This window comes from Artemia franciscana, chromosome 2, assembly GCF_032884065.1.
Source record: "Artemia franciscana chromosome 2, ASM3288406v1, whole genome shotgun sequence".
NCBI classification, from domain to species: domain Eukaryota; kingdom Metazoa; phylum Arthropoda; class Branchiopoda; order Anostraca; family Artemiidae; genus Artemia; species Artemia franciscana.
This window is the reverse complement of record NC_088864.1, coordinates 23,717,049-23,743,644: the sequence shown is the minus strand read 5'-3', so window position 1 is coordinate 23,743,644 and position 26,596 is coordinate 23,717,049. Positions and strand designations below refer to the sequence as shown.

The 26,596-nt window shown below is 36.0% G+C and overlaps 1 protein-coding gene across 1 annotated transcript in view; it reads left to right on the top strand.

The window, feature by feature from the left end:
- The window catches only part of LOC136039033 (uncharacterized), a 72,824-nt gene that overhangs the window by 4,893 nt on the left and 41,335 nt on the right, over nucleotides 1-26,596 (top strand). The window contains exons 2-3 of the mRNA XM_065722535.1: nucleotides 5,047-7,324; nucleotides 24,314-24,434. Of these exons, the coding sequence (XP_065578607.1) occupies nucleotides 5,081-7,324; nucleotides 24,314-24,434 (2,365 nt within the window). The 5' untranslated portion in view covers nucleotides 5,047-5,080. The remainder of the gene's footprint in view (nucleotides 1-5,046; nucleotides 7,325-24,313; nucleotides 24,435-26,596) is intronic.

Genomic DNA, 26,596 nt, shown 5'->3' with positions numbered 1-26,596 from the left:
AAGGAAATTTGACATTTAGAAGGGTATCGTGTCTCAAAGCTCTTATTTTAAATCCTGACCGGATCTGGTGACATTAGGGGGAGTTTGGGGGGTGGACCTAAAATCATGGAAAACGCTTAGAGTGGAGGGATTGGGATGAAACTTGGTGGGAAAAATAAGCAGAAGTCTTAGATACATGATTGAAATAATTGGAACAGATCCGCTGTATTTGGGAGAATTGGGTGGGGGGGTAATTCTAAAAATTAGAAAAAATGAGGTATCTTAAACTGTCGAAGGAGTGATCGGATCTTCATGAAACTTCGTATTTAGAAGGACCTCGTAACTTAGATCCCTTATTTTAAGTCTCAACTGGATCCAGCGTCATTGGGGGGCGGAAATCTTAGAAAATACTTAAAGCAGAGGGATCAGGATGAAACTGGATGGGAAGAATAAAAACAAGTCTAAGATACGTGACTAACATAACTGGACCAGATCCGCTCTCTTTGATGGAGTTTGAGGGGGGGGGGGGTAATTTGGAAAAATGAGGTATTTGTAACTCACGAACAGGTGATCAGATCTTAATGAAATTTGATATTTAGAAGGATCTTGTGCTTTAAAGCTCGTATTTTAAATCCTGACCAGATCCTGTGACATTGGGGGAGTTGGAGGGGGAAACCGGAATCTTGGAAAGCGTGAAAATTGGGGTATTTTTATATTACGAATAGGTGATCGGATCTTAATGAAACTTGATATATAGAAGGATCTGATGTCTCAGATGATCCATTTTCGACTCGAATTGGATCCGGGGACATAGGGGGTTGGAGGAGGGAAACATAAATCATGGAAAACGTTTAGAGTGGAGAGATCGGATGAAATTTGATGGGAAGAATAAGCACAAGTTCTAGATACGTGATTGACATAATTGGAACGGATCCGTTCTCTTTAGAGGAGCTGGGGGTGTTAGTTTGGAAAAATTAGAAAAATTGAGGTATTTTAAACTTAAGAACGGATGACCAGATCTTAGTGAAATTTGATATTTAGAAGGAATTCATGTCTCAGAGCTCTTATTTCAAATCCCGACCAGATCTGTTGACATTGGGGGGAGTTGGAGGGGGAAATCGGAAATCTTGGAAAACACTTAGAGTGGAGGAATCGAGATGAAGCTTGGTGGATAGAATAAGCAAATGTCGTAGATACGTGATTGACGTAGCCATACTGGATTCGCTCTCTTTGGGGGAGTTGGGGGGAGGGTTCAGTGCTTTCGCGAGTTTGGTGCTTCTGGACGTGCTAGGACGATGAAAATTGGTAGGCGTGTCAGGGAGCTGCAGAAATTGACTTGATAAAGTCGTTTTCCCAGATTCGACCATCTGGGGGCTAAAAGGAGAGGAAAAATTAAAAAAAATGAGGTATTTATAACTTACGAGTGGGTGATCGGATCTTAATGAATTTTGGTATTTAGAAGGACATTATGACTCAGAGCTCTTATTTTAAATCCCGACCGGCATTAAGCCTCTGATTTTCCTTTTAAATCAATCTATTGACTCTTAGAATTTTGTTAGAGTTCATACCGTATGAGCTCTTGGCTCTTAGCTCTTCTGGCCTCGTCACAAGTGCCATATGAGCTCTTAGCTCTGGTTTTTCTATTACAGTGGATCTATTTTCAACATAACTTCCAACAAAGTTGATGCACTTTTCCAGGTGGTGCTTCTATTTTTTAAAACCATATATGAAGGAATATGGATAAATTCTTTTGAGCTATGTTTTGCTGTGTGTTTTGCTTTATTATTATCACCAAAACAGACACCTTTCAACTGTTCTTTTGAGTTTTGAGAGTATCCCTAAGATAAGGTCAGATGAGGTCGGGACTGGGTGAGTGGATTAGGCAACAGTTCCAACCAAAATTCTTGAAAACTTCTTTTGTGATGCTTGCAGAGTGCACTGGGGTATTTTCATAATTTAAAAATATTTCACTATTGCGCTTTTCTGGATGTACTTTAGCTAATTCTGATTGCGTTTTTCCTGTAAACTTTTACATGATTGGTTTCTATGATAATTTCCCGGCCTTAGAAGAAGCCTAATAATAGAACTCCTTTAGAGTCTGACAAAACGGTTACCATTAACTTGTTGGCAGAAATTCAAAGTATTTTCTTCAGTATTCCTCTTATATTTGATAAAAATCAATAGCAATGGATAAATTGATGTTGATTCAAGTTATTTTCTTTGATTTAAATCTAATTGCTTCCGTTTACTTATAAATTAATTATAAGTGATGAAATATTTAAATCCCAAAGTGATCCCTAAATGATCCACATTCCTAAATGGTGTGATATATCTATACTTGCAAGGTTGGATGGAGCAAAGGGTTCAGGCCTCTACCTGAGGCGTGATAGTTTTGTGCATTATTAATCCTTCTATTATAGATTTCAACAGGGTGTAACAATCAGGGGGCAAGAAATACTGTTTGACTGTTTAGTTATTAATTAACTATTAATTAGTAGAATACATTTAAAAATTTCTTTAGTTACAAACATTTACTGTTAATTAAATTTAGCCGTTTAAATAATGCTAAATTATTAAAATTTAAATTTCCTAGATGGTTGCTGTTAGACCATGCATTGAAAAAAGTATATCATGTCCTTGTGAATTGGTTGTGGAAGACATCAAGAGTATTTGTGGTATGATTAATATTTGTGGCACTAGTCACTTTAATAGTAGTAGGGATATTCTTGATAACTTGATTATGACTATATAAACGCAGAAATAAATTTTATCAGAGATATTCTTTTTGGTAATGGATGCCCATTCCTTTTGTTAATGGATTCTTTTTGGTAAAGGATGCCCCATTCCTTTTGTCAATAAGATAATTAACTGTAGACTGAAAAGACATTCCCATAAAATCGAAGATATGTCACAATGTGATGCTATTGATAAGCCCTCAAATATTTTCTATCTTTTGTATATCCCAAAAATGACAATAAAATTAAAAAATTTTTGCACAAAAAATAATCTGTATTTTAGTTTTTACTATTAATTTTAAAATCATTAATGTCTTAAATTCTGGTAAACATAAAACCCCAGTTACTCGCCAAAGTGGGGTCTATCAAATACTTTGCAACTGTGGAAATTACTATGTTGGCAGGACTCAACAGAATCTAGAAAAACGCCTACACCAGCATAAAAAAGACATAGACAAGGCATCAATTTCAAACAGTTCTAATAACTCCTTTGATTCTGCTTTAGGTTGGCATATATTTAATAATCCCTCCCACAAAATACTTTTTGAAAAATCTTCAGTCATTAGTAATGATTTGGGGATAAAACAGGTGGTTCGGGAATCAATCGAAATTAGCCTCAAAATAAACAGTAATATTTCTTTGAATAGGGACTTGGGGGAGTACTCACTAAATTCTTTGTACTTAAACTTCATTAAAAACGATCTAACAAAATATTTTACTAAACCAATTTATAGTGGTATTGAACCAGTTACAAAAAGACCTTTGAGGAAGGCCGCAAAAAACGCAAGGTTAGCTTTGAAAACTTGCATCTAATCATTTTATTCTGTTTTGTTTGAATGAATTTATCATCTCACTTCATTCTATTTATCAGTCCTGGTTGAACTTCATTGAAGTAAGGATGCTAGGGCTGTTTAAAAAAAAAAACATTATTAGCTTTAATTCTCACATTTTAAGGTAAGTTTATATATATAAATTAAATAAAAAAAAGTTTTTTTTTAACTGAAAGTAAGGAGCGACATTAAAACTTAAAATGAACAGAAATTACTCCATATATGAAAAGGGCTTTTCCTCCTCAACGCCCCGCTCTTTACGCTAAAGTTTGACTCTTTCTCTGAACTCTACTTTTTAATATATATATATATATATATATATATATATATATATATATATATATATATATATATATATATATATATATATTATATATATATATATATATATATATATATATATATATATATATATATATATATATATATTTATATATATGTTGATTTTCACTGTCTTGGAAAGACCTATTCATTCTATTTTGTGTTTGTTTATTATGGGAAGGCAGTGTGGTCTTTCGTCTAACCTCTACAGTAGGGTTCTCCAAGTTTTTTATTGTTTTAAAAAGTAGAGTTGTGAGAAAGAGTCAAACTTTAGTGTAAAGAAGGGGACATTGAGGACAGGATAACCCCTTTCATATACGGAATAATTTCTGTTAGTTTTAAGTTTTAATGTTGCTCCTTACTTGCAGTTAAAAAAGTTTTTTTTATATTTAATATCTTTAAAGCCTAAATGAGTGTGATTGGATATGACTGTGAATGTGTTTAGTGTGGGAATTTCGTCTCTGAGTAAGTGTGACTATCAGTTGCGGCCCTCAAACTATCAATCCTGAACATTTTATATGGGTTTAATTTATTGTGATTGTAATCTTCCGTGAGTTCAGTCTTTACTGGCACAATGTCTCGGAGATTCTATTTCACTTGGGAAATCTTCCTAGAACCTAACAGGTCAGACGAATAATAGACTTCATAATTGGTGTAATTCATATCAGTCTAAGTTAAAATCAGTTTCAAGGGAGGGAGCTGGACACAAAACAAATAATTAAGATAAAAAATAGAACTAAAATAATTTTAAAAATATTTATGGAAAGGGAAAGGTATGATAAGCTTTTTGATTACAACTGATGAAAATGCTCATTGTAAGTATTATTAATTACAGCTGAAGTAAAACCATGTTATCTGATTTGTATTTGTTGCAAGTATTAATGGAAAAAATATATATAATGAACACCGTTTTTTGCTTTTTATTTGAAATGTGTTAGTAACAGGAATGTATAACAGTGCAAATCATAATTATACTGTAGGCTATATGATTTTTATCGGCTTGTTGACATTGCTTTGTGACTGTATTGCTTATACTTCAAAACTTCATCATTTTTATAAATTTATTTTTTTACTAACCCATAGTCGCACTCTGCCTAAAATTCAGTTGGGATGTATTTGCACCTTAAAAGTTAGTTCCTTATGTCTGTATCCATCTATGTGTTAATTTGCTTGTTTTTCAGATAGCTGATTTAGGCATTGTCCATAATTTCCAAGATGAATTCAAATAGCAGAAACCAACCAATTCCCATTAATAAAGGTGCTCCGATTCCTGCAGCAAGAACAAAGCTACCTGTACCAGCTGCAAGGACTAGGAAAGAAATTAACTCTAATTATGAAAATATGTCCTTGAACTACTTGTCATGTAATGATAATCAAAAGCCTCAAAGTGAGTCATACCTGCCCCCAGTTCCCGAAAGACCGAAAAGTTTGTATCCTAGAGTGAATACTTTTACTAACTTACCACCAGTGCCTGTTCGTACATTTAGTACTCTGATTGCCCCTAAGGAAGAATACAAGGAAAAAAACGAGTTAAATATCCTATGGAAGAGTTCACAAGATCTTCCTATTAGTTCAGATAATTTGGCTAATAATTTTAACCTATTTGAAGATCCCTTTTCGTGTGTACTGACAGACGATTCTAAAAGTGAAATTGTGGGAAATAGGACAAATCCTTTTTGCACCAGTAATGTCAGTAGTTCTTTAGTCAGACATTGCTCAGGATCAAGTAGTGAAGAGGATTCTTCGGAATTTAATCAAATTGATAATCTATTTGATGTTCCGGTCGATGCTGTTAGAAAAAATACATCATGCGCAACCATAGCTGCCCCTCTTCAACCAAATCCTGAAGAAAAAAATGAATATAATCTTAAACTGCCTGAAATTTCACCTAGATTGACAGACGTAATTGAACACTGTCATTCAGAGGTTGAAAACAAAAACGTTTCTAGTTCTAAGGTGCATAGAACACCATCTGACGATAGTTCCTTGGGAGGCTATCCCCAAAAAAGTCAATGTTTTTCTGAACTTCTTTCTCCTCTTCAAGAAAAGTTTGAAGAAATGAACAAATATAATCCAAAGGTGCCTAAGATATCTGAAAGATCGATTAAAAATAAAGAGTCATGGTTTCCTGAATTGGAAACAAATTTCCTTGAGTCCAAATTGGTGGAAGTTAAAGACTTAGCTCTTAGTGAACTTAGTCTTTCTTTGGGCAATGAGAGTGCTTTAGGTATTGCGCTTGAATCTTCTAGCAATACAAAGAAACAACACATTAAAAGAAACAAACCTCTCGGTGTTTATGAGAACTTTATTTTAGCTGAGCCTATTGATACCAATTTTAATGATAGTCGGACTGGAAATGCAGGAGGGAAAGAGAAAGGAACTGAAGACGTTGCAACAGTTTTGGAGGAATTCGATCCTCTTTTCTATTGCTTTACTACATCATCAGATACCGATGAGACATCTTGTCAACCAGAAAGACCTAATGTCGTTGATCCTTTTGAAATTATAGCTGATTCATGTAGCCAGCCTCCAAACACCTGTTTAAAGCAATCCTCGTTGTCTGATGAAGGTCTTATGACTGATTTTCCTGTTATTGACGAAGTTGGTGTTAATCCAGGTCCTAGTTTGTCTGGGGAAGATGAAGTGTCAAATAGTGATGATGCGTCTTCCTTAGAAATTTCGTCGATTAGAGCCCATGGAGAGATTATCACTGCTGATCCGTCCTCGATTTTTGTGAATCCTATTCCTGTCAGAAACAAGAAAAATAAAAATGGTAAGAAAAATAAAGGCATTTCCTTTTCAAATATGTCGTTCAAGCCAAACAAAAGTAATGATAATGAAGACAGTAATATTTCTTCAAGCCCAAGTTTGCAAGGAGGTGACGAAGCTTCCCTAAGTGGAAAAAGCGAAGGGATGTCTTCCTCAGATGCTTCGTCAGTAAGAGTTGACCAAGAGTCAGTTATGAGTGATCCATCCCTCATATTTAGTGAATCTACTGTTTCTAGAAACGAAAAGAAGATGACTAAAATCAGTGAAAAAATAAAGCGACTTTCCTCTTTTAAAGTGTCTCCGTTAAAACAATCAATAAGTATTGAACATGATGAGACAATCAAAGTATCTGGTGAGTTTAGCGAAGGTTTGGTTTACGTAGGAAAAAGTGTTGATAAAAAAAGCTCATCATTAATGAAACTCACTGTCAATTCAACTCACTTAAACTTCTCTGATTCCAAAAGCTTGAAACGGATTGAACAAACACGGAAAGTGATATCTCTGAAGCTGGGAAAAAACAACGATATCCAACTTGTCCTCTGTTTAGATAAACGTGAAACTATTTATATTTTTCTCTCCTGCAATCAAATGGCCTTCCAGTGGCTAAATCTCTTATCAAACCTTTGTTTTAAAATACCCCACGGCTGTCTACCCAATACTGCTTGGTTTTTAGCAAAGGTTTATTGCAAGGTACGTACTTTCTTTTGTGATACTATATTTATTTCATTTTTTGCGTAGTATAAGCATATTCCGTACCTATCTTTTTAGTTCTTCGAAATTTAAAAATAAGCTAAGGTAGTAATTTGCTATAAGCCATGTCTTGATGGTTAAAAAGCGCAACTCGCGAATATCTGATTGAAAGTGAAGCTGGCAAATAAGACCAGCTAATGAAAATTCTTACGAATATCAGCTGAAAACCAAGATATTTAAAAGTCGACCGCTTCCATTTCCTAATTAACTTGTTGCAGTAAACTGGTATTATTAATTGAATAAAAGCTACTGTTCTGCAAAGTCTTTCAAAATACTATTCGTTTTATGAAGGTATTAATATATAAAATAAAGAAAACAATGAAATCTCTAGGCTTTTTCAAGCTCTGATTTTAGTAATTTGACTTTGGCTGAGCCACTAGCGAGAAATACTTTCCATTAATAGCCAGGATTCGCCTTCCGTCAAGCCAATTCTTGTCTTTTTGCGAACATCGGTCTGGCAGCTGTCCGCTCGTTGCGAATATTAGATGAAAAGTTAAGCCATCTTTGCTAGCAAGCTCGTGAATGACGCTCCCTAAAGAAGCTGCCAAGCTTTCTTTATGTTTGACCAGCAGACTACTCCCCTCCCATCAAATTAAAGAAAAGAACAAAGCTGGATTATGTATTATTTCTACCAATTGTAGAAATACCGTAATGCATATTTTCTACCAATTGTATTTCTACCAATAGTCGGATTGTTTAGGGTACCTGACTGACTGACTGTATTTCAAAAAGTAGGCTGTTCGAAAGGTGTGGTTCAGTCCCGCTTTCTAGCCCTAGAAAGGCTGAGATGGCTAGGACACGTTCTGCGGATGAAGGATGACAGATTACCATAGATCGTCCTCCTTGGCCAACCGTCTAGGGCTAAACGGATTGCAAATCGTCCTTGGTTAAGGTAGGAGGATGTCGCAAGGAAACACGTCCTCGGTTGGGGAGGATGTGTTAAGGGAAATCGGAGCTTCCTAGGAGGATGTAAAGAGCGAGGTTTTGAATAGATCGGGATGGAATAGCTTGCGTAGCTCTGTTGACGTTAGGTGGCTTGATGCTGTGGTGGGTTGTTAGTAGTTGTATTAGCAGTATTTAATAGCAAATGTTTCATGATGTACATTCATGTTTTTATGCTTTTTTTCTTGACTTTATTAAACAAGAAACGATATACAAAAATCGATATATACATATCGATATGCATAAATACAAAGGAGACAGGGAGGCAACTCGAGACAGCGCGGGTTCTATTATTAATCTGATTTGCCTGGTATTCTTGAGAGAGTTCCATCTTATCTTTGTTTTTTCAATTAACAAAACTGATAAGTAAAAAAAGTCACTATAGTCAATTTGCTGTAGCAGTGCACCAGGGCTAAGATTCGTTGAATTGCAAAGTTTGAGCCAGAAATAACAGTGGTTCCAAAATTTATCTATTTATAAGCATTTTTCGATAATGATTATACAATTATGGCCTCATTAATGGGCTCGGTCGATTCCTATTGATTTTGGTTTCCTCTATTGCACGTGACGCTTTTGGTGTGCTACCGATTGATTTAGTTTGTGGGTCTGAAAATAAATTATTTGGCTACTATTACTAAAAAAAATGGCAAATGATCTAACCTAAACTCAAACTCGTGCCAGAGACTTATCTGCTTCTGTCCGAAAAAGTGAAGATCCACCCCTTCTCGAATCAAAACACTCCGATTATGTTTGACTATGCTTATTGAAAATTTCATTATATTCGACGTCTGGCGATGTCTTAAATAGGGATGGGGCTCGTGTTTCTTCATTTTAAAACAATTCACTTTCGCTTTTTTTTCCAAAACTGAAATAGTTCAGTATGCAATACTCTGCTATGAAAAAACGAACAAAAAAAAGAAACTAAAAGTAATGCAGAACACAGTATAAGAATTGTATACAAATATATATCCTTATGTATATTTATAGTGTGCCGCAGAATGACTACCGAATTAGTTTGGAATGCTATATATTTTCTTAATTCGCTCTTGTCTTTTAGCAAAATTGTCTATTGCAAGTTTAATAATTCAATAGCGACAAACATTGGTGTAAATAAAGTGAAAGTTATTTAAGACTAGTTTGACCAGCTAAAAAACGATGAAAATCCCGTTTTTTGGTAGTTTATGGAAGTCAAAAAGCCTTGTAAAAAGGACGAGTGCGGGGAGTTTTTTTTTTGTATATCTGATCAATATTTTTGACGAGGGTGGGTCCATCTCTGCCACCAAGTATAACCCTCCCCTCTAAGTGCAATCTTTGCGCCACACCACACTCCACTACGCTACACCGCGTTCCCCCATCTCCACAAGTGGGAACTCAGTTAATAGCAATGCCTAAGATCTGTTGCCTTTTAAAGGGACAGAATAGGCTGGCAGGCTCTTTGTCATTCTTGGTGACCTGGGCACACACGTGGCTCCACGACAAGTCATATTTGAATCCGAAGTCAAACATTGAACAAGAAATGGTTGACAACCTTACAAAATATCCCTCTGAAGGTGACGCATAGTATGATGGTAGTCCCCGGGGGAAGAGCGTAAAAGTAGACAAATTGTCAGTTAAAGAAAGGGCGTCATGGATACACCTATAATAAAAAAGATTGACATATTGTACCTTGTTGAACTCAGAATCACTCAGGGATCTATAATCTGTAAAATTGAAGTCCCTTGCCCCACCACCAATATTTTACGCACGGGGATGTTTCGACTCAGGATTCTTCAGGGACCATTTTCCAGGAATGGTCCCAGATGTTAAGTGGTAATCATTCATATTATCATTATATTTAGCTGTTCTTAGACGTATTCCGAAATTTTTGGAATTCTTAATTTGCAGAAAGCATGCAACCAACAAATGAATGTTGTTACATGCCACGACATTTTTATGTTTAATTGTTATTAAAGTTCCAATACGATGTCTGAGAAATTCTAGCTTTACAAGAGGAAAAATAATGAAATTATCTAGCTATAGAGTATCCAGCCCACACAAGGTTAAAAGCTAAAAGCAAAATTGTAAGCTACACGCGACTAGACAGACGCAAGGTATCTAAAAAGTTTTCTTGAAAAGTTATGGTACCCAGGGGTTTTCCCGATTTTTTTATATTTTAAATAAAAGAATATGAAGCTCGACTGCTGTGGCAGAGTGTCAACTAAATGCACAAATTGCTGTCTTCTAATAGTTATACTGCCCGGGTGTTGTTTCGTTCCTTTCTGTCCAAAATGAGAGAATATGAAGTTTTGGGATTCTAGGTTTGGGTTAGGGTTTGCCAATAGGGGGTCTAGGCGTTTCCCCCTGAAAAATCCTCCCCATATGGAAAATACCCCGGGTAAACTCCTACGGAAAAATATCACCCGTGAAAATCTCCCCCCAGAGAATTCCCCCTGGTAATTTCGGATGTTCATTAGAAGGGAAATTGAAAGTTCTACTCACCTGTTTAAGTCAGAGGCAATGCTATAGCATTGCCTATAGTAAAGAGCCATAAGGTTCAATGTATTGTTTTTTCCCCACGGCACTTCAAATGGAAGGGGTGGTTGTATACACTTCGGAGGGGGCCTCATTCGATTACAGACTAAAAGTTCTTATGCTCTTTTTAAGAGTCAAAAGTGACTGGAGGACAACAAGGCACCACCTTCGCCATTTTTTCTCCATACGCATCCGAACAAAATTTTGAGATAGCCATTTTGTTCAAAATAATTCAAAGGTCAAATAACCATATCTCCAGGTTTGACAACCCCACTTCTAGCTCCCGGGACATGGACTGTAAGCTATACAAGTTGCCACTCGTTAAGATAAAAGATTTTTATGGGAAGGGTGGTTGTATAAACTTTGAAGTAGGCAATAGTATCTAATCCCTCTTGATTTCCAGGAATTTTGCTGGTGTATTCCGTTATTTTGAAGGTAAACAGTAAAAATTGGTGGAATTTATCCGGAATTTGAGGGGTACCCCTTCCTCATCACTAACCTCCCCCCTTGTGGCCGTAGAAACTTCGGAGGATACTTGTTTGATTGGAATTTGAGAGTTTTAGTCCTTTTTCTCAAGTCCCATGTTTCTCCTTAGGACATCTGATCGACATTTTGAGGTACCTGTTTTGTACTTTTTCTGTAGCTGCTCAGTTTTGCGTGTGGGGGAATTTTCCGGGGCTACTTTCTGTACCAGTAGGCATCTGTATGTAATATTTTATAGTTCTAAGAGGACAATTTAATTGCCACAAGGTTTTTTTTTCGATGAAGACATAATTTATTTACAAAAAATCAACAAAAAAGCACGAAGCCCAATAACCTAGACTTGCATTGCCACTCGAAAAAAAAACTTACATCCACTTACGTCAGTGCATTTGGGTTCCCATTCACAACAAAGCAAAAAAAAAAAAATATATACAATACATATTAGACATATAGAACTACTTCAGAAGAAAACAAAAATTACAGTTCATAAACCTGCAGGTAATGCTGTCTCTACTGCTCACAAAAGCCAGACCTTCCAAAAATATCCCTAATTACTACCTTGGTTTTGCCCTAGGAATGACGTATGGACGGATGATAGATAGACTTCTGTATTAACTGATATCATTTTTATACAGTCCTAAAATGCCTTGTGCCAGATTTGCATCTGACTCACTCGGACTATATGTCTTGGCTTTTTCTACAATTAGCCACGGCTTGATGCCCACAACTACTTGATTTTAATTCAAGTTTTAATAGAAGAGGTGTCTGAGACCACAGCACTGGAAGAATATGACGAGTAGAGAAAGCTAACTTCGCAAATACTCTAATCGACCTTCTTTGCATACCAACATGTCTTGTTAGATGCCCTTGGACATTAGCAGCTGTCTTAAACATATGACGAAGACACATTGGAGCAATATTATTAATTACTAGCTGTTGGGGTGGCGCGAAGTGCCACCCCAACACCTAGTTGGTGGGGGCGCTTCGCGCCCCCTCCCCCAAGCCCCCCACGCGCGTAAGTCGTTACGCGCCATTGTAGTTGTGTCCCTGTGTTCCACCTGTGAATATATATATATATATATATATATATATATATATATATATATATATATATATATATATATATATATATATGTTTTTAACTACGTAAAACTTGTGAATATACAACATTCTTCGCTGTCCCATTGTCTGGGCATATAAATAGATTGTCAGGTTTACCGAATCTTGAACATGCAACTTACAATTGTCCATGGGAAAAACAATCCGTATTCAGATCTACACCTCATTATTCTAATGATTGCCCTTGAGCTTTGTTGATGGTGATTGCTAATCGAACATTCCCCGTGTCCCGGTCGTCATTTATATATCCCCCCTGTGCCCCCCCGGCGTCCCCGTTGTAGTTGTGTCCCTGTGTCCTGGTCGTCATTTATATTCCCTGTGTCCCGGTCGTTATTTGTGTCCCGGTGTCCCAGTCTGTAATTTCTCTTTGAGTGTCCCGGTCGTCAATTATATTCCCTGTGTCCCGGTGTCTCGGTCGTTATTTGTGTCCCGGTGTCCCGGTCTGTAATTTCGTCAGTCGACAAATATGACGTCAGTCGACAAACAACTTCATGACGGAATAATGCTCAATCCTTATAATGACGTCAGTCGACAAACATCACGTCAGTCGACACACAAACATGACGTCAGTCAATAGACAAACAACTTATTTTTATATACACAGATATCATACATTAGTTGAAGATTATAAAGTAAGCACAGCCCTGAAAACGGTAAAATATGGATTCGTGGATAAATATTTCTAACTGAGGCAAGTCTATCAATTTTATAAATAACACGCACAGTTGAATTCTGGAGAACACACAAAGGTTTCAGGTGAATATAAATGTTCCAAACATAACAGAACAACAGTATAGTAAACAAGCATGGACTAATGAAACATATAAAAGCCGAAAAACTTTCTTCGGAAGCTGATGCTTTAGCTTCCCTATCATACCTATATTCCTTGCTACTTTCGACGATTTACACTGTACATGCTCTGAAAAGTTTCATGTTTCATCAGTTATTACACCTAGGTATCACACTGACTTCTGACGTCTTATTGTCGAGCCTCCTACTGCAAGCTCTTGTAACCAAGGGTAATATGAAGGTAGTCTGTCCCAAACAACGAAACGCGATTTGCTGTGATTTGCTTTCAGCTTATTTTGCCTTATCCATTTCTTTACTTTTTCTCCATATCATTACTCAGTGTCCTTAAAAGCTTTGTTTCGGTGCGCTCCGCAGCTGGAAAATTCGTATCATCAGCAAACAGTACAAGAGATTTCCTAGGTTTATTCGTTTCTTATCCACTTCCAACATTCGTTGTCAAATCACAGGTTGCTTGATGGATGTCATTAATGTATATTGAGAAGAATTGAGGGCTGAGATGGGACTCTTGGGTAACACCACAACGACCATAATTATCACTTGATTTAATATCATTCAGTTGCACATACATGGATCGGTGACTCAAATATGATGAAATAATTTTAAGAGTATTTCCTCTAATACCATGTCCAACTTTTTCAGAAGAATCACATGGTCCACTGTGTCGAACGCCTTCAAAATGTCTATGAATGTAGTCGCCTCTTTCAACTTCTCATCCAAAGCACCAATAATCATAGATGTCAAATACGGAACTGAACGCTCCGTAGAGTATCCTTTCTGAAACCAAATTGGTTTACATAAAAGAAATTTGTTTTCTTCAAGAACTCAGCCAATTCGTTTATATAATGTTTTTTCAAAAATTTAAGAAAGAATAGGGAGTAGCGAAATAGGTCTGTAATAACCGAAATCTTCACCACATTTATACAATGGCACTACTCTGGCATGTTTAAATTGATCGGGAAATTTTCCTTCTTTAAGACAGCCATTCATTAAATCAAAGTAACACGGCAATATCACGGGTAAAACATACTTCACTACTTTCAGAGACAACACATCCGCTCTAGCGGCCCTATTTCGCATTTCACTCACAATTTCTGTCACCTCCTCCTGGTTAGTTCTCCGAAGAAAAAGACTAGTATCACTAGGGCCATGCAAGTATTGCTAAAAAAAAAACCGCCGGTAGGGACTGTAAAGTCTAATGCCGTATCCTTTACCTTTACCTTGAGAAAAGTGCTGAGGCATTTCATCGGTAATTTGACTAGCACCGCGATTCCCACTCATCTCTGGTAATGCCACTTTCTTTTCCCCAATAGCTGATCTAATACAGATTAGATCTAATTAAGAAGAGATTGATTTAATAAATTAGAACAGATTGATCTAAAACAGACCATATAACACAGATAAGACCTCCCCAGTCTTAGCTGGGTTCCCATCGTTTGCTTGAAATTCGTTTTTAAAATATCTATGTTTCGTTTTCCTTAATAACTCATTTAGAGTAATATTATACTTCCTGTAGATTTCATGGCCAATATCAAAATCACTCAAAACACTTATCATGTAAAGTTAATGTCTTTTATTTACATAATTCATAATGCCTTTCGTCATCCCCCTCCCCTCCCGCACTAAAAGAAAACCAAATGTATTTCAGCTACTCCAACCAAATCCAGGTAATAAGAGTCCAGCCTAATACAGGTTAGATTTTAATTACTTTTAGTTTTAATGACGAACAATTCTGGTTGAAACACAATGTCCGTTTAGTATGATTAATAAGCTTTTTTCTTTTACTTTTCAATTACCTGTTATGAAAGAGTGTCACTAGGTGCAGAGTGGGGAGGGGGGATGGTGCCGGAAACCACCTTGAGGGAGCCGAATTTTCTGGCATGATCTGATTAAAAAACAAAAATTTAACTTTAAAAAAAATAAGTCTTCTCAACTAAAAGTACAGAACAACATTGAAAAAGACAAAAATTAGTCGATATATGAGTGGGGCTCCACCCTCCTAAATCCCTTGTTCATTAAACTAATGTCTCTATTGCTTTTTCAAAGCTTTTTATTGTAATTAATAGCCCCCAATGTTTATGAAGTATTTTTTAAACAATTGGGAAAGAAGTAAAACTTTAGCGTAAAGAGAGAGGGGCTTAAAAGGTGGAAGCCCCCTCATATATGGAAAAAGTCTCTTTATTTAAAGTTGCAATGTAGATCCCTACTTATGATTAAAAAATGTTTTTTTTTATCTAATTTCATAAAGGGGTTGCTGTATTGAAATAAACGACACATCATTTGCACAGGATTCTGACTAATGGTTAACTCTTCTGGGCTTGGTCTGTTTTGTTGGGCGTTTTCGGGCTGAAAAATCTCTTCCTAGCTAATCTATCTGCTATGGGTTACCTCCCCGTAGTAGCATAATATTTGTAGGCATGAATATATAATGAGTCAGAGGTAACAGGCTTCAGACTGTCTGTGCAGGATTTCAACTCTTGTTAATAGAAGAGCATCGTTAAGTGCTGAAAACCATTTTGTGACAAAGAATGGGCCTAGGATTGCGTAAAGCCTCCACTCATAATGGAAGTCCAGGGGACTTCTTGGTGTCCGGTTCTAAGCCGGCATAAGCGCTTTGGTGTAGGCTTGGGAAGATGCGTTGGTCCCCATCCTGTGCTGGTTTCCGGGAAGGGTTCTAGGCGTTTAACCCCCCCTCCCCACCGCGGAAAATACTCCCACTCTCCCATGGAAAATATCCCTCGAAAAATACCTCCACTCGAGGAAAATGTCCCCGCGGAAAATACTCCCCGGAGACCCCCCCCTGTAGAAAATAAAGCTTTCCAGATTTGAGAATTTTATTGTATTTTTTTTATTTCCGCAGGGGAAGGGATTTTTTTACTCCTCAACGCCCTGCTCTTTACGCTAAAATTTGACTCTTTCTGACAACTCTACTTTTTAGAACAATAAAATACTTTAGCGTAAGGACCGGGACATTGAGGAGGGGACATACCCTTTCATACACGGAATAATTTCTGTTCGTTTTAAGTTTTAATATCTCTCCTTACTTTCAGTTAAAAAAAAATTAATTTAATCCTAAATTTGGTGTAGGAAAAGAAACAGCAATGGCTACAGACTGTTACAATTTTGCAGGTATACCAATGTGGTGTTTGATCATTAAATGGCCCATAAGTTAAACGGTATTCACGTGATGCTAAGACAACAAATCTTATTGATTATATTATGGTAAACCGAAGATTAGCAGGATCAATACCAGATACTAGGGTATATAGGAGTGCTGTCATTGATGTTAAAAGTAAAGATCAACATGTGGTAGTGTCTAGGATTAATTGAAAGCTGAAATTTTGGAAGGGTGACTACCTTCTGGGAAGTTATGATGTTGGTAGACTCCAGAATGAAAGTTTGAGATAAACTTTTCAGGAACAGTTGAATACTAAACTGAAGAGTTAAAAATTTGACAAGGTGGAAGATGGATAGAATAATTTTAGGAAAACAATTTGTGAAGTTAAAGTTAGGACTGCAGCTAAGAATATTAGTGAGAAGGCTTTATGTTTAAAAGAGAGGAGAAGGGGCCTGTACAAGAATTATCCGAGTGACAGGTCATAAGAAAACAAAAGGAATGTAAAGAAAGTGGAAAAAGCATTAAAATATGAACTAAGGAGGTGTGAAATGGATGCCATGGATAAAATTGTCGAGGATCTGGAAGATGCAGCTAGACGACATATTAGTAAAATAATGTACTGGTGTGTCAAAATAAATTGAGAGGGAGTAGTCAATCTGGACTTGTCCGAGCTAAATATAGTAACTGGGCCACAATTTGTGATAAGGAAAGAGTTTAAGAGTGATGGGCAGAACATTTTGAGAATGTGCTAAACCGAGATAAAGTTGCAAGAAAAGATATAGAAGAAAGTGAAAAAGTTTGTTAAACCTTAGATGTGAAGTAAGATTTGTTAGGAAGAATTAGCGACAGTACTAAAAGGATAAAAAATTAATAAGGTTTTAGGTGCTGATATTGTGGTAAATGTGTTTCTTAAATACGGTGGCTCTAAGGTTAGAAATAAGTTACTGAAGATTATGAATAAAACATTTGAAAAAAGGGGATTTTAGCGATTTTAGGAATTCCTTAATTAAACCACTTTATAAGAAAAGTGGTAAGAGTGAGTGTAGTAATTATCGAGTCATTAGTCTGGTCCCTGTAGATAGCAAATTACTTAGTAATATGATACTTTTTAAAATGAGAGATGTTGTAGACAAAGTTACAGTCCTCAATTTTGTAGATTATTAGCAAGCGTTCGATTCTGTTGAGAGCAGAGCTTCAGTAGAGGTTTTATCGTTGTATGGCACTCCCATTTATATGGATCATTTTGATGCATTTTGTCTTAAGAAGCACAGGAAAGGCAATGGGAGACAATGGAATCAAATAGGAAGGAAAAAATCTCCTGGACTTAAATTTTGCCATAAGCATCCTAGGTGAAAATGTGAGCAAATTGAATAATATTCTATTTATAACCCGCCTTTATACAAAACAAGCGGAGTAAATTACACTAAAAAGGAAGAAAAATTAACTGCACAGAAACACACATAACTTGAACCTTAATGACAGACAAACACAATTGTGTTTGTCTTAATGAGACAAACATACAGCACTCTAACAGCACCATACTTCTCAATACTATGTTTATTATGATTTGAAATGGGAAGGTACAGTAAGCATTTGCAATGTCTAAAATAAGCAATACGGATTTGGTGCAACTCATTCTTTTACAATAGCAAATACATTCCACTTAAAAACAAGACAGAATGGTCACAATATGTGGAATACATTTTAGCTAAAGCTCGGCAGGAATATTTTTTCATGTATCCAATCTTGAACTTTTTTTTTTTTTTATTTAGCAAGGAAGCTTTCCTTGACTATTGCTGTAAAAGTCCTGTGGTGGCGCAGTGGGTTTGACCTTAGCTTGGTAATACGGGACCAAGAAATCGAATCCTGTTGCAGCAATTTACTGCAGGGCCGACGCAGGGACCTTAGTAGTCAAGAAGCGTCGTTAATCTGATACAATAAGTCACTAAGGCTAGGAATAAGTGAAGATGAAAAAGTGACGGTTGGTAACGGAAAGATTGATCAGGTGGAAGCTTTACGTACCTTCGTAGTATTATTAGTAAATACGATGGGAGTAGTGAAGATGTTAAAAGTAGAATAGCTAAGACTCAAGGTATTTTTTTGCAGTTAAAGAAAATTTTGAAGAATAGGAAAATAAGTCAGCAAATCAATATTAGAATATTGTAAGCTACAGTGATGACAGTGGTTAAAATGGGCTCGGAAGTATGGGCGCTCCGAAACGCGGATGAAGATTAGCTATATGTTTTCCAGGGAAATTGCCTACGGATTGTTCTGGGTACCCGGCTGTCTGACCGTATATCAAACAGTAGGCTTTACGAAAAGTGTAGTTCAATCTCGCTTTCTAGGGCTATAATGGGAGAAAGGTTGAGATGCTTAGGGCATGTTTCTGCCAATTTTTCATGTGGAGATGTTCCGGCAGAATCGTCTGGGGGCTATTTTCTGCATGTTTTGATTTCTAGAAAATAATTTCCACGGAAGGGGGTATTTCTGGAGTGATCGAGAAATCGATTATAGGTTAAAGTCTTTTTAAGGCTGGATCTTTAGCATTGGTTTAAGGAATTTTTCAGGCTGGATCGTCCGCAAGCAATTTTACAGGGAGGATTCTCAATGAGGATGGAATTTGACGGGGGAAAAGTTTACTTTACGTTGGATGAAACTTCACCGAAGGAGATTTCAGTGAGGGGGAGGGTTTCCCTCTCCATATATGAAGGGTGTCCCCCTCCTTAATACCTTGCTTTTTACGCTAAAGTTTGAATGTGTCACTATTTTTTAAGGGTTTATTGAAAAATGGGGGCTTTTTAATTCGAATAGGAAGTTTTTTTTGAAAAGATCTAACAGCTTGAGCCTAAAGAGTAAGATAATGAGAAGGGGGCAACCCTTCATATAAGGAATAAATCTTCCAAAAAAAATTTGCGAACTTTGTTTTAATTTTCCATGTACGATGCCGAATCTGAACCTGCATTAGTTGAAAAATGTTCAGAAAATAAATAGTAAAAAAGAAGTCTTTTTAACTGAAAGCTAATTGACTATAGGCAGTTAGATTCCCTATGCATCCCCTTTATCAAATAACGTTAATCAGCTACGTAAGGGGAGATTATGACGTAAATTATGCAAATAAGTTACAGAATATTCTTTGGGTTCTGACCATATCTGTATTAGCATTTACGGGATATATTTTAAGAATGCCGAAAAGAGGCTTAATACCCTCAAACATGACAGAACATGAAAAACACAGTTAAAAAATTGCTGTTGTTGAAAAGGCATAATCGGAGGAGGCTTAATACCTCCTTAAAAGGCACAATAAAAAGAGGCTTAATACCCTCAAACATGACAGAACATAGAAAACACAGTCAAAAAATTACTGTAGTCGAAAAGGCATAATCGGAGGTTCGGAGCCCCTCACCTTGAAAATCCTCGGGAATCACGTTTCTCCACAAACAGCACTACTTGTTTTTTTTCTTCCGATCCCTCCCCCCCCCTCAAAGAGTCTTCATGGTTGTAGTAATAGCTGAAACTCAGCAGAGATTGAACCACGGCCCGTAGTAGCCGGAAGTATAAAAGTTTTTTGAAAAAAAAAACAATAAAAAAACTGTCTAGTGACAAAGAAGTTCCATCTGTAGCCGGTTCAAGAACGGTAAGATTATTAATTATATTATTAAGATTATTATATAATTAAGATTATGATATGATTTCAATAAATCTTAATAGTAAAGTTATCGTGAAAAGAAGTTTTTGGGAATCTTGAAATTAAGCCCGGAACTCTGAAAATGGTGTCGGGTTGACACCATTGAAACCATTGAAAATCGGAAGTGTACTATTGGGATTAGAATGCTCAGAAAAATGTAGTCCCCCACCTTGAACAACAAGGAAAATCACCTTTTTTTTAGGGAAGCACTGACGCGTCTTCTTTTTTCTTCGCTGCTAGTGGGGCACTGGATCATCATAGAGATGTTTAAATACTCCTTTGAAAGCTAATTTATATATACGCGCTTTTTATTAATTTGTTTTGATAACGCTGCCATAAAGTGCTATATGGCACCTAAATGGCACTTCTTGGCACTGTTTATAGATTGAAAAGGCTGGGAAACATGAAAAGAATAGGACCACAATCTCCGTTGTTGAAAGCTTACAGCTTGAAGTTCACAATCCTCCGTTTTGGATGCTCCCCCTTCATGCCCCCTTGGTAATTTTTGTAAATTGTTTCCTGATAGCAAAAATAGTAAGGTAAAAGTAACATCATGAACAAATGTTTAATGAGTGTTTTCAAAGCTCTTGATCATATCTAGGTGCTTTTTGAAAAAATCGTCTTTATAACCCCGTCGTAAAGTGCCGTATTGCACCGAAATCCGGTATCATCTATGGAGGTGAAAGCCTGGTAAGTATAAAAAGGGTGTAAGTATAATCTGCATGATCACTGCATGATCAGAAGCCTCAACTGAAGGTATTGAGCCTTGAAAAAAAAAAGAAGGAAAAGAACGCTGTGTTTATTCATGGATTTAGCTGGAATAAACTAACAGGCTTCTGCAAAATCTTACAGAGACGTTAATGGCTGATTTCTGATCCTACGCTGCAGTACTGGAGTTTAAGATAACACAGATTACATAATATTACACATTATACAACAAAACAACACAGATTCTATAACACACAACCCCCCCCAATAATTGTATAAATTGCCGTGATTGCTTGTTATAGGTTGCTTAATGTCTTGCGCCTTCTGCTTCTCGTACTCCGTAATCTGGATGGTCTTTGGATAATGAAGTAAACTGAAAATACGGATTTGGCTTTTTCTTTCTTATTATCAGACAATTTGCGTCCCGTTTTTAACCCGTTTAATAAACTGTGAAAAAATTGCATTTGTTAGCAAAGACAATAGATAAACTCAAGTCCAAAAATACTTTGTATATCATTTAAAGTAAATATTTGTTCTATCCAGGCCAACGACATTTTAAATGGATTTTGTACATAATTTCTTTTTACCAGTGTCTGTACTGTATTGCAAATCAATATTCGTTATCTTGTGGTTTATATTTCTTATTAAGGTTATTTGTTTTTATCATGCACACAAAGGTATATCTTCTTCTTGAAATGCCAAGCCTTCTAGAATCCACAACAGTATCCTTTTGTTTTCATAGCGATATTCCTAATCTACTCTCAGATACTATTGTGTTGCAGAAAGTTGAATAAATTTCTGTATAGTTGTCTTTCGACATTGGCTGGTTGACTTGAGAGCAACAATAAGTTTCAAACAGTTCGTGGTAATGAACTGTAGTAAGGAGCGACCCGGCTCAATAGTAAACGAAACTTTAAAAAACGGAATTTTGATGCTAAAATATACATCAAAAGAATCAGATTTTCATGCTGATTTTAAATATATAAGTTTCATCAAATTTAGTCTTTGTCATCAAAAGTTACGAGCCTGAAAAAAATTTGCCTTATTTTAGAAAATAGGGGAAAACACCCCCCTAAAAGTCATATAATCTTAACGAAAATCACACCATCGCATTCGGCGTATCAGAGAATCCTACAGCAAAGTTTTCAAGCTCCTATCTACAAAAATGTGGAATTTTGTATTTTTTGCCAGAAGACAAATCACGGGTGCGTGTTTATTTGTTTTTTTCCTTTTCCCCAGGGTCATCGTATCGACCAAGTGGTCCTAGAATGTCGCAAGAGGGCTCATTTTAACGGAAATGAAAAGTTCTAGTGCCCTTTTTAAGTGACCAAAAAAATTGGAGGGCATCTAGGCCCCCTCCCACGCTCAGTTTTTCTCCAAAGTCAACAGATCAAAATTTTGAGATAGCCGTTTTGTTCCGCATAGTCAAAAACCATAATAACTATGTCTTTGGGAATGATTTACTCCCCCACAGTCCCTGGGGGAGGGGTTGCAAGTTACAAACTTCGACCAGTGTTTACATATAATAATGGTTATTGGGTAGTGTACAGTCGTTTTCAGGGGATTTTTTTGGTTGTGGGGGTGGGTTTGAGGGGAGGGGGCTATGTGGGAGGATCTTTCCTTGGAGAAATATGTCATGGGTGAACAGAAATTCAATGAAAAGGGCGCAGGATTTTCTAAAATTACTATAAAAAAAACAGTGAAAAAATAAAGATGGAAAAGTTTTTTCAATTGAAAGTAAAGAGTAGCATTGAAACTTAAAACGAACAGAGATTATTACGCATATGAGGGGTTCTAAAAATACTTTAGCATACAGAGCGAGGTATTTAGGAGGAGATACATACCTCGCTCTTTATGCTATAGTATTTTTAGTAATTTCAACTATTTATTCTACGGCCTTTCTGATTCAGGGGTCATTCTTAAAGAATTGGGACAAAACTTACGATTTAGTTTAAAGAACGAGGTATTAACGAGGGTACAAACCCCCTCATTGACATAATAAAATTAAAGAATATAAAAGTTTGTTACGTAAGTTAATTCTTAAGTTACGTATATTTTTTACTAATAAAAAAATTCGTTAAAAATTAAAATTTATAGTTGCCTTTTTATGTAACCGAAAAATTGTATGGCAACTAGGCCTCCTTCCCCATCCCTTATTTCTCAAAATCGTCTGATCAAAACTAAGAGGAAGTCATTTAGCCAAAAAAGGAATTAATATGCAAATTTCATTTTAATAATTTATGTTTGGAGAGCCAAAATCAAACGTGCATTAATTCAAAAACGTTCAGAAATTACTTAAAAAAACTAGTTTTTTTAACTGAAAGTAAGGAGCTACATTAAAACTTAAAACGAGCAGAAATTACTCCATATATGAAATGGGTTGTCCCCTCCGCAATCCCTCGCTCTTTACGCTAAAGTTTGACTCTTTGCCACAATTCTGCTTTTTAAAACAATTAAAAGCTTTAGCGTAAAGAGCGAGGGATTGCGGAGGGGACAACCCATTTCATATATGGAGTAATTTCTGTTCGTTTTAAGTTTTAATGTCGCTCCTTACTTCCAGTTAAAAAAACTAGTTTTTTTATGTAATTGTTATTAGGCTTGAGGTTTGCCTCACTGAATATTATTCTGATATGGATTACTTATTGCTGGAATATCGTATTTGAGCAAACTTATTTAAAAACTCACCCGGAAGTTAAACCAACTTTTAGACGGCGATAATCAAAATGGTAGAAAAAAAAGAGTAATAAAAATGAATATAAGAAGCTCACGAAAAAGAGGAAGTAAAAAGGCAACGAGGAATGAAATATTGATGATTTAAGAGGGAACTTGATTTTTGATTTTCCAGCAATAGCTATAATCATATTCGAACATAGAACGAACCTTGAGGGAGGGGGTTCAAAATATTTTACCAGTGGATGAGGTGAATAAATTAAAAAGTCCCAAACGCATTTTTTTCATCTTCCTCAATGTTTTGTGGAGCATTCCAATACTGTTGCCAGATGTCTTGTTTAAAGTTGCGCCGCCATAAAAGTGAAGATGTGCCGGAAGCTCCAATTTGTAGTGAAAATGCGCCAAATAAACGCCCCCCCCCAAAATAAAATACTCCGTTTTGTAAAATTTAATGTGCAATCGCGTCAAAAAAGTGCCAAAAATGGCACAGAATTGCCCCATCAGTCCACTCTGATTCACATTTCCATACAAAGGCTCCTACTCTTGCAGACGCTTCCAGAAAGTAAAAGAAAAAAAAAATCTTGAAAGGTGCTATGGTACTTTCTAAGTTTGCCTATTTTTAAATTGTACATGTATTTGGTCTTCCAGGGAGACACCTCCTCCATAAATATCATTGTATCCTGTCTTATGCAGATACAATAGTTAAATTATATTGGATCTTATTACGTGCTATTTGAAGCGTGTTATTGGTTCTATTATACTGATTGCAGTCCATAAGTCTATTATACTGATTGTAGTCCATAAGTCTTTTATGAACGGCCAAAATATTAACAGTGCCATATTTAATTTTTTTTTTACACAATTATGTTATTTTCCGTTATTTTAGGAAGGTGTTTCTGGACTATTTTTCAGTGGCGTTGCTATTCTTTCTGGCCGGTCGTTAATTTACTGGCAAGCCAATGTCGGAACTTCCAAAACGATTGATCTAAGAAAAATAAGGAAATTAGGTAAGTTTTCACGTGAGACTGTATACTTTGGAATCGTCTAAATTTTGTTCAACTTTGTCTCGAAAATGTTGTTTGTCTGATGGTGAATCGTTTCGATATTCTTTCCTATCAAAGAGTTTGTGGTAACGAACTGTAGTAAGGAGCGACCCGGCTCAATAGTAACCAAAACTCTAAAAAACGGAATTTTGATACCACATCAAAAGAATTGTATTTTAATGCTGATTTTAGATATATAAGTTTCGTCAAGTTTAGTCTTACCCATTAAAAGTTACGAGCCTGAGAAAATTTGCCTTATTTTCGAAAGAAGGGGTAAACACCATTTTAAAGTCATAGAATTTTCATGAAAATCACACCATCAGATTTAGCGTTTCAGAAACTATACTTTAGAGGTTTTAAGCTCCCATCTGCAAAAATGTGGAGTTTTGTATTTTTTTGCCAGAAGAAAGATCACGGATGCGCGTTTATTCGTTTGTTTTTTTTTCTTTTCCCCAGATGTGATGGTATCGACCCTCTGCTCCTAGAATGTCACGAGAGGTCTCATTCTAACGTAAATTAAAAGTTCTAGTGCACTTTTTAACTGACCAAAAAATTGGAGGTCAACTAGAACCCCTCCCACGCTCATTTTTCCCAAAGTCATCGGATAAAAATTTTGAGATAGCCAGTCTGTTCGGCATAGTCGAAAAATCTACTAACTATGTCTTTTTGGACGACTTAATCCCCCACTGTCCCCGGGGGAAGGCTGCAAGCTATGAACTTTGCCCATTGTTTACATATAGTATTGGTTTTGGGAAGTATACAGATGTTTTAAGGGGGGATTTTTTTCGGGTGGTGGGGGGTCGGGGGTTACGTGGGAGGATCATTCCATGTAGGAATTTATCATGGGGGAAGAGAATTTCCATGAAGGGGGCTCTGGATTTTCCAGCGTTATTAAAAAAAACAATGATAAAATAAATAAAAAAACAAGTTTTTCAACTAAAGCAAGGAGCAACATTAAAACTTAAAACGAACAGAAACTATTACGTATATAAGGGGGGTCGTCCCTTCCTCAATACCTCGCTCTTTACGCTAAAGTATTTTTAGTAATCTCAAAAGAAGCATTCATTCTAATTAAACGGCCTTTGTGATTCAGGGGTCATTCTTAAAGAATTGGAACAAAATTCGAACTTTAATGTAAAGAGCGAGGTATTGACGAGAGGGCGAGACCCCTCATATACTTAATAAAAATATACGGATATAGAAGTTCGCTACGTAAGTTAATTCGTAAGTTACGTATATTTATTACTAATAAAAACGTTCGTAAATAAAATTAAAATTCTAGTGGCCTTTTTAAGTAACCAAAAAAATTGAAGGGCAACCAGGCCCCCTCCCCGCCCTGTTTTCTCAAAATCTTCCGATTAAAATTTGAGAAAGCCATTTAGCCAAAAAAGCAAAAATTAATATACAAATTTCTTTTTGATTATTCATTTACGATGAGCCAAAATCAAAGCCTGCATTAATTCAAAAACGTTCAGAAATTAAATAAGAAAGAACAAGTTTTTTTAACTGAAAGTAAGGAGCAACATTAAAACTTAAAATGAACAGAAATTATTCGTATATGAAAAGGGCTGTCCCCTTTCTTTGTCACATTTCTACCTTTTAAAACAATAAAAAAACAATTCTTCTATTAAAGTTTGACCTCTATTTTATCGCATATTAATTGAAAAACTAAGTCTTCTAAAAAAAGGAGTTTTAAAAAGTCGTATTAAAGCCTAAAATGAGTAGAAATAAAGTATTATAATAATTCGAACGAGGAGCCATGAATAAATAAATATAACCCAAAACGAACAGGAGTTAAAATGAATAATCACGTCAAAACTTAAATCTAGCAGGTGAATCCTAAAACGAGCAAAAAATGGATAATCAAGTTAAATTTAAAACAGACAGAAATAAAAAAAAAACTGGTTTGGAATTCCGTTCTTCAAACCCTACTAAGGTTCCTAAAGAATGTATTTTAAATTTGTAAATTTGTAGTCCGCTTGGTCCAGTCTACTTGCCCTGAAAGTTCACGCCTATGTTTGACAAAATAAAGTTTAGGCACATTATTAGACATTAATAACCGATGCTAAAAGTTTAGGCACATTATTAGATAAATAAAGTTTAGGCACATTATTAGACATTAATAA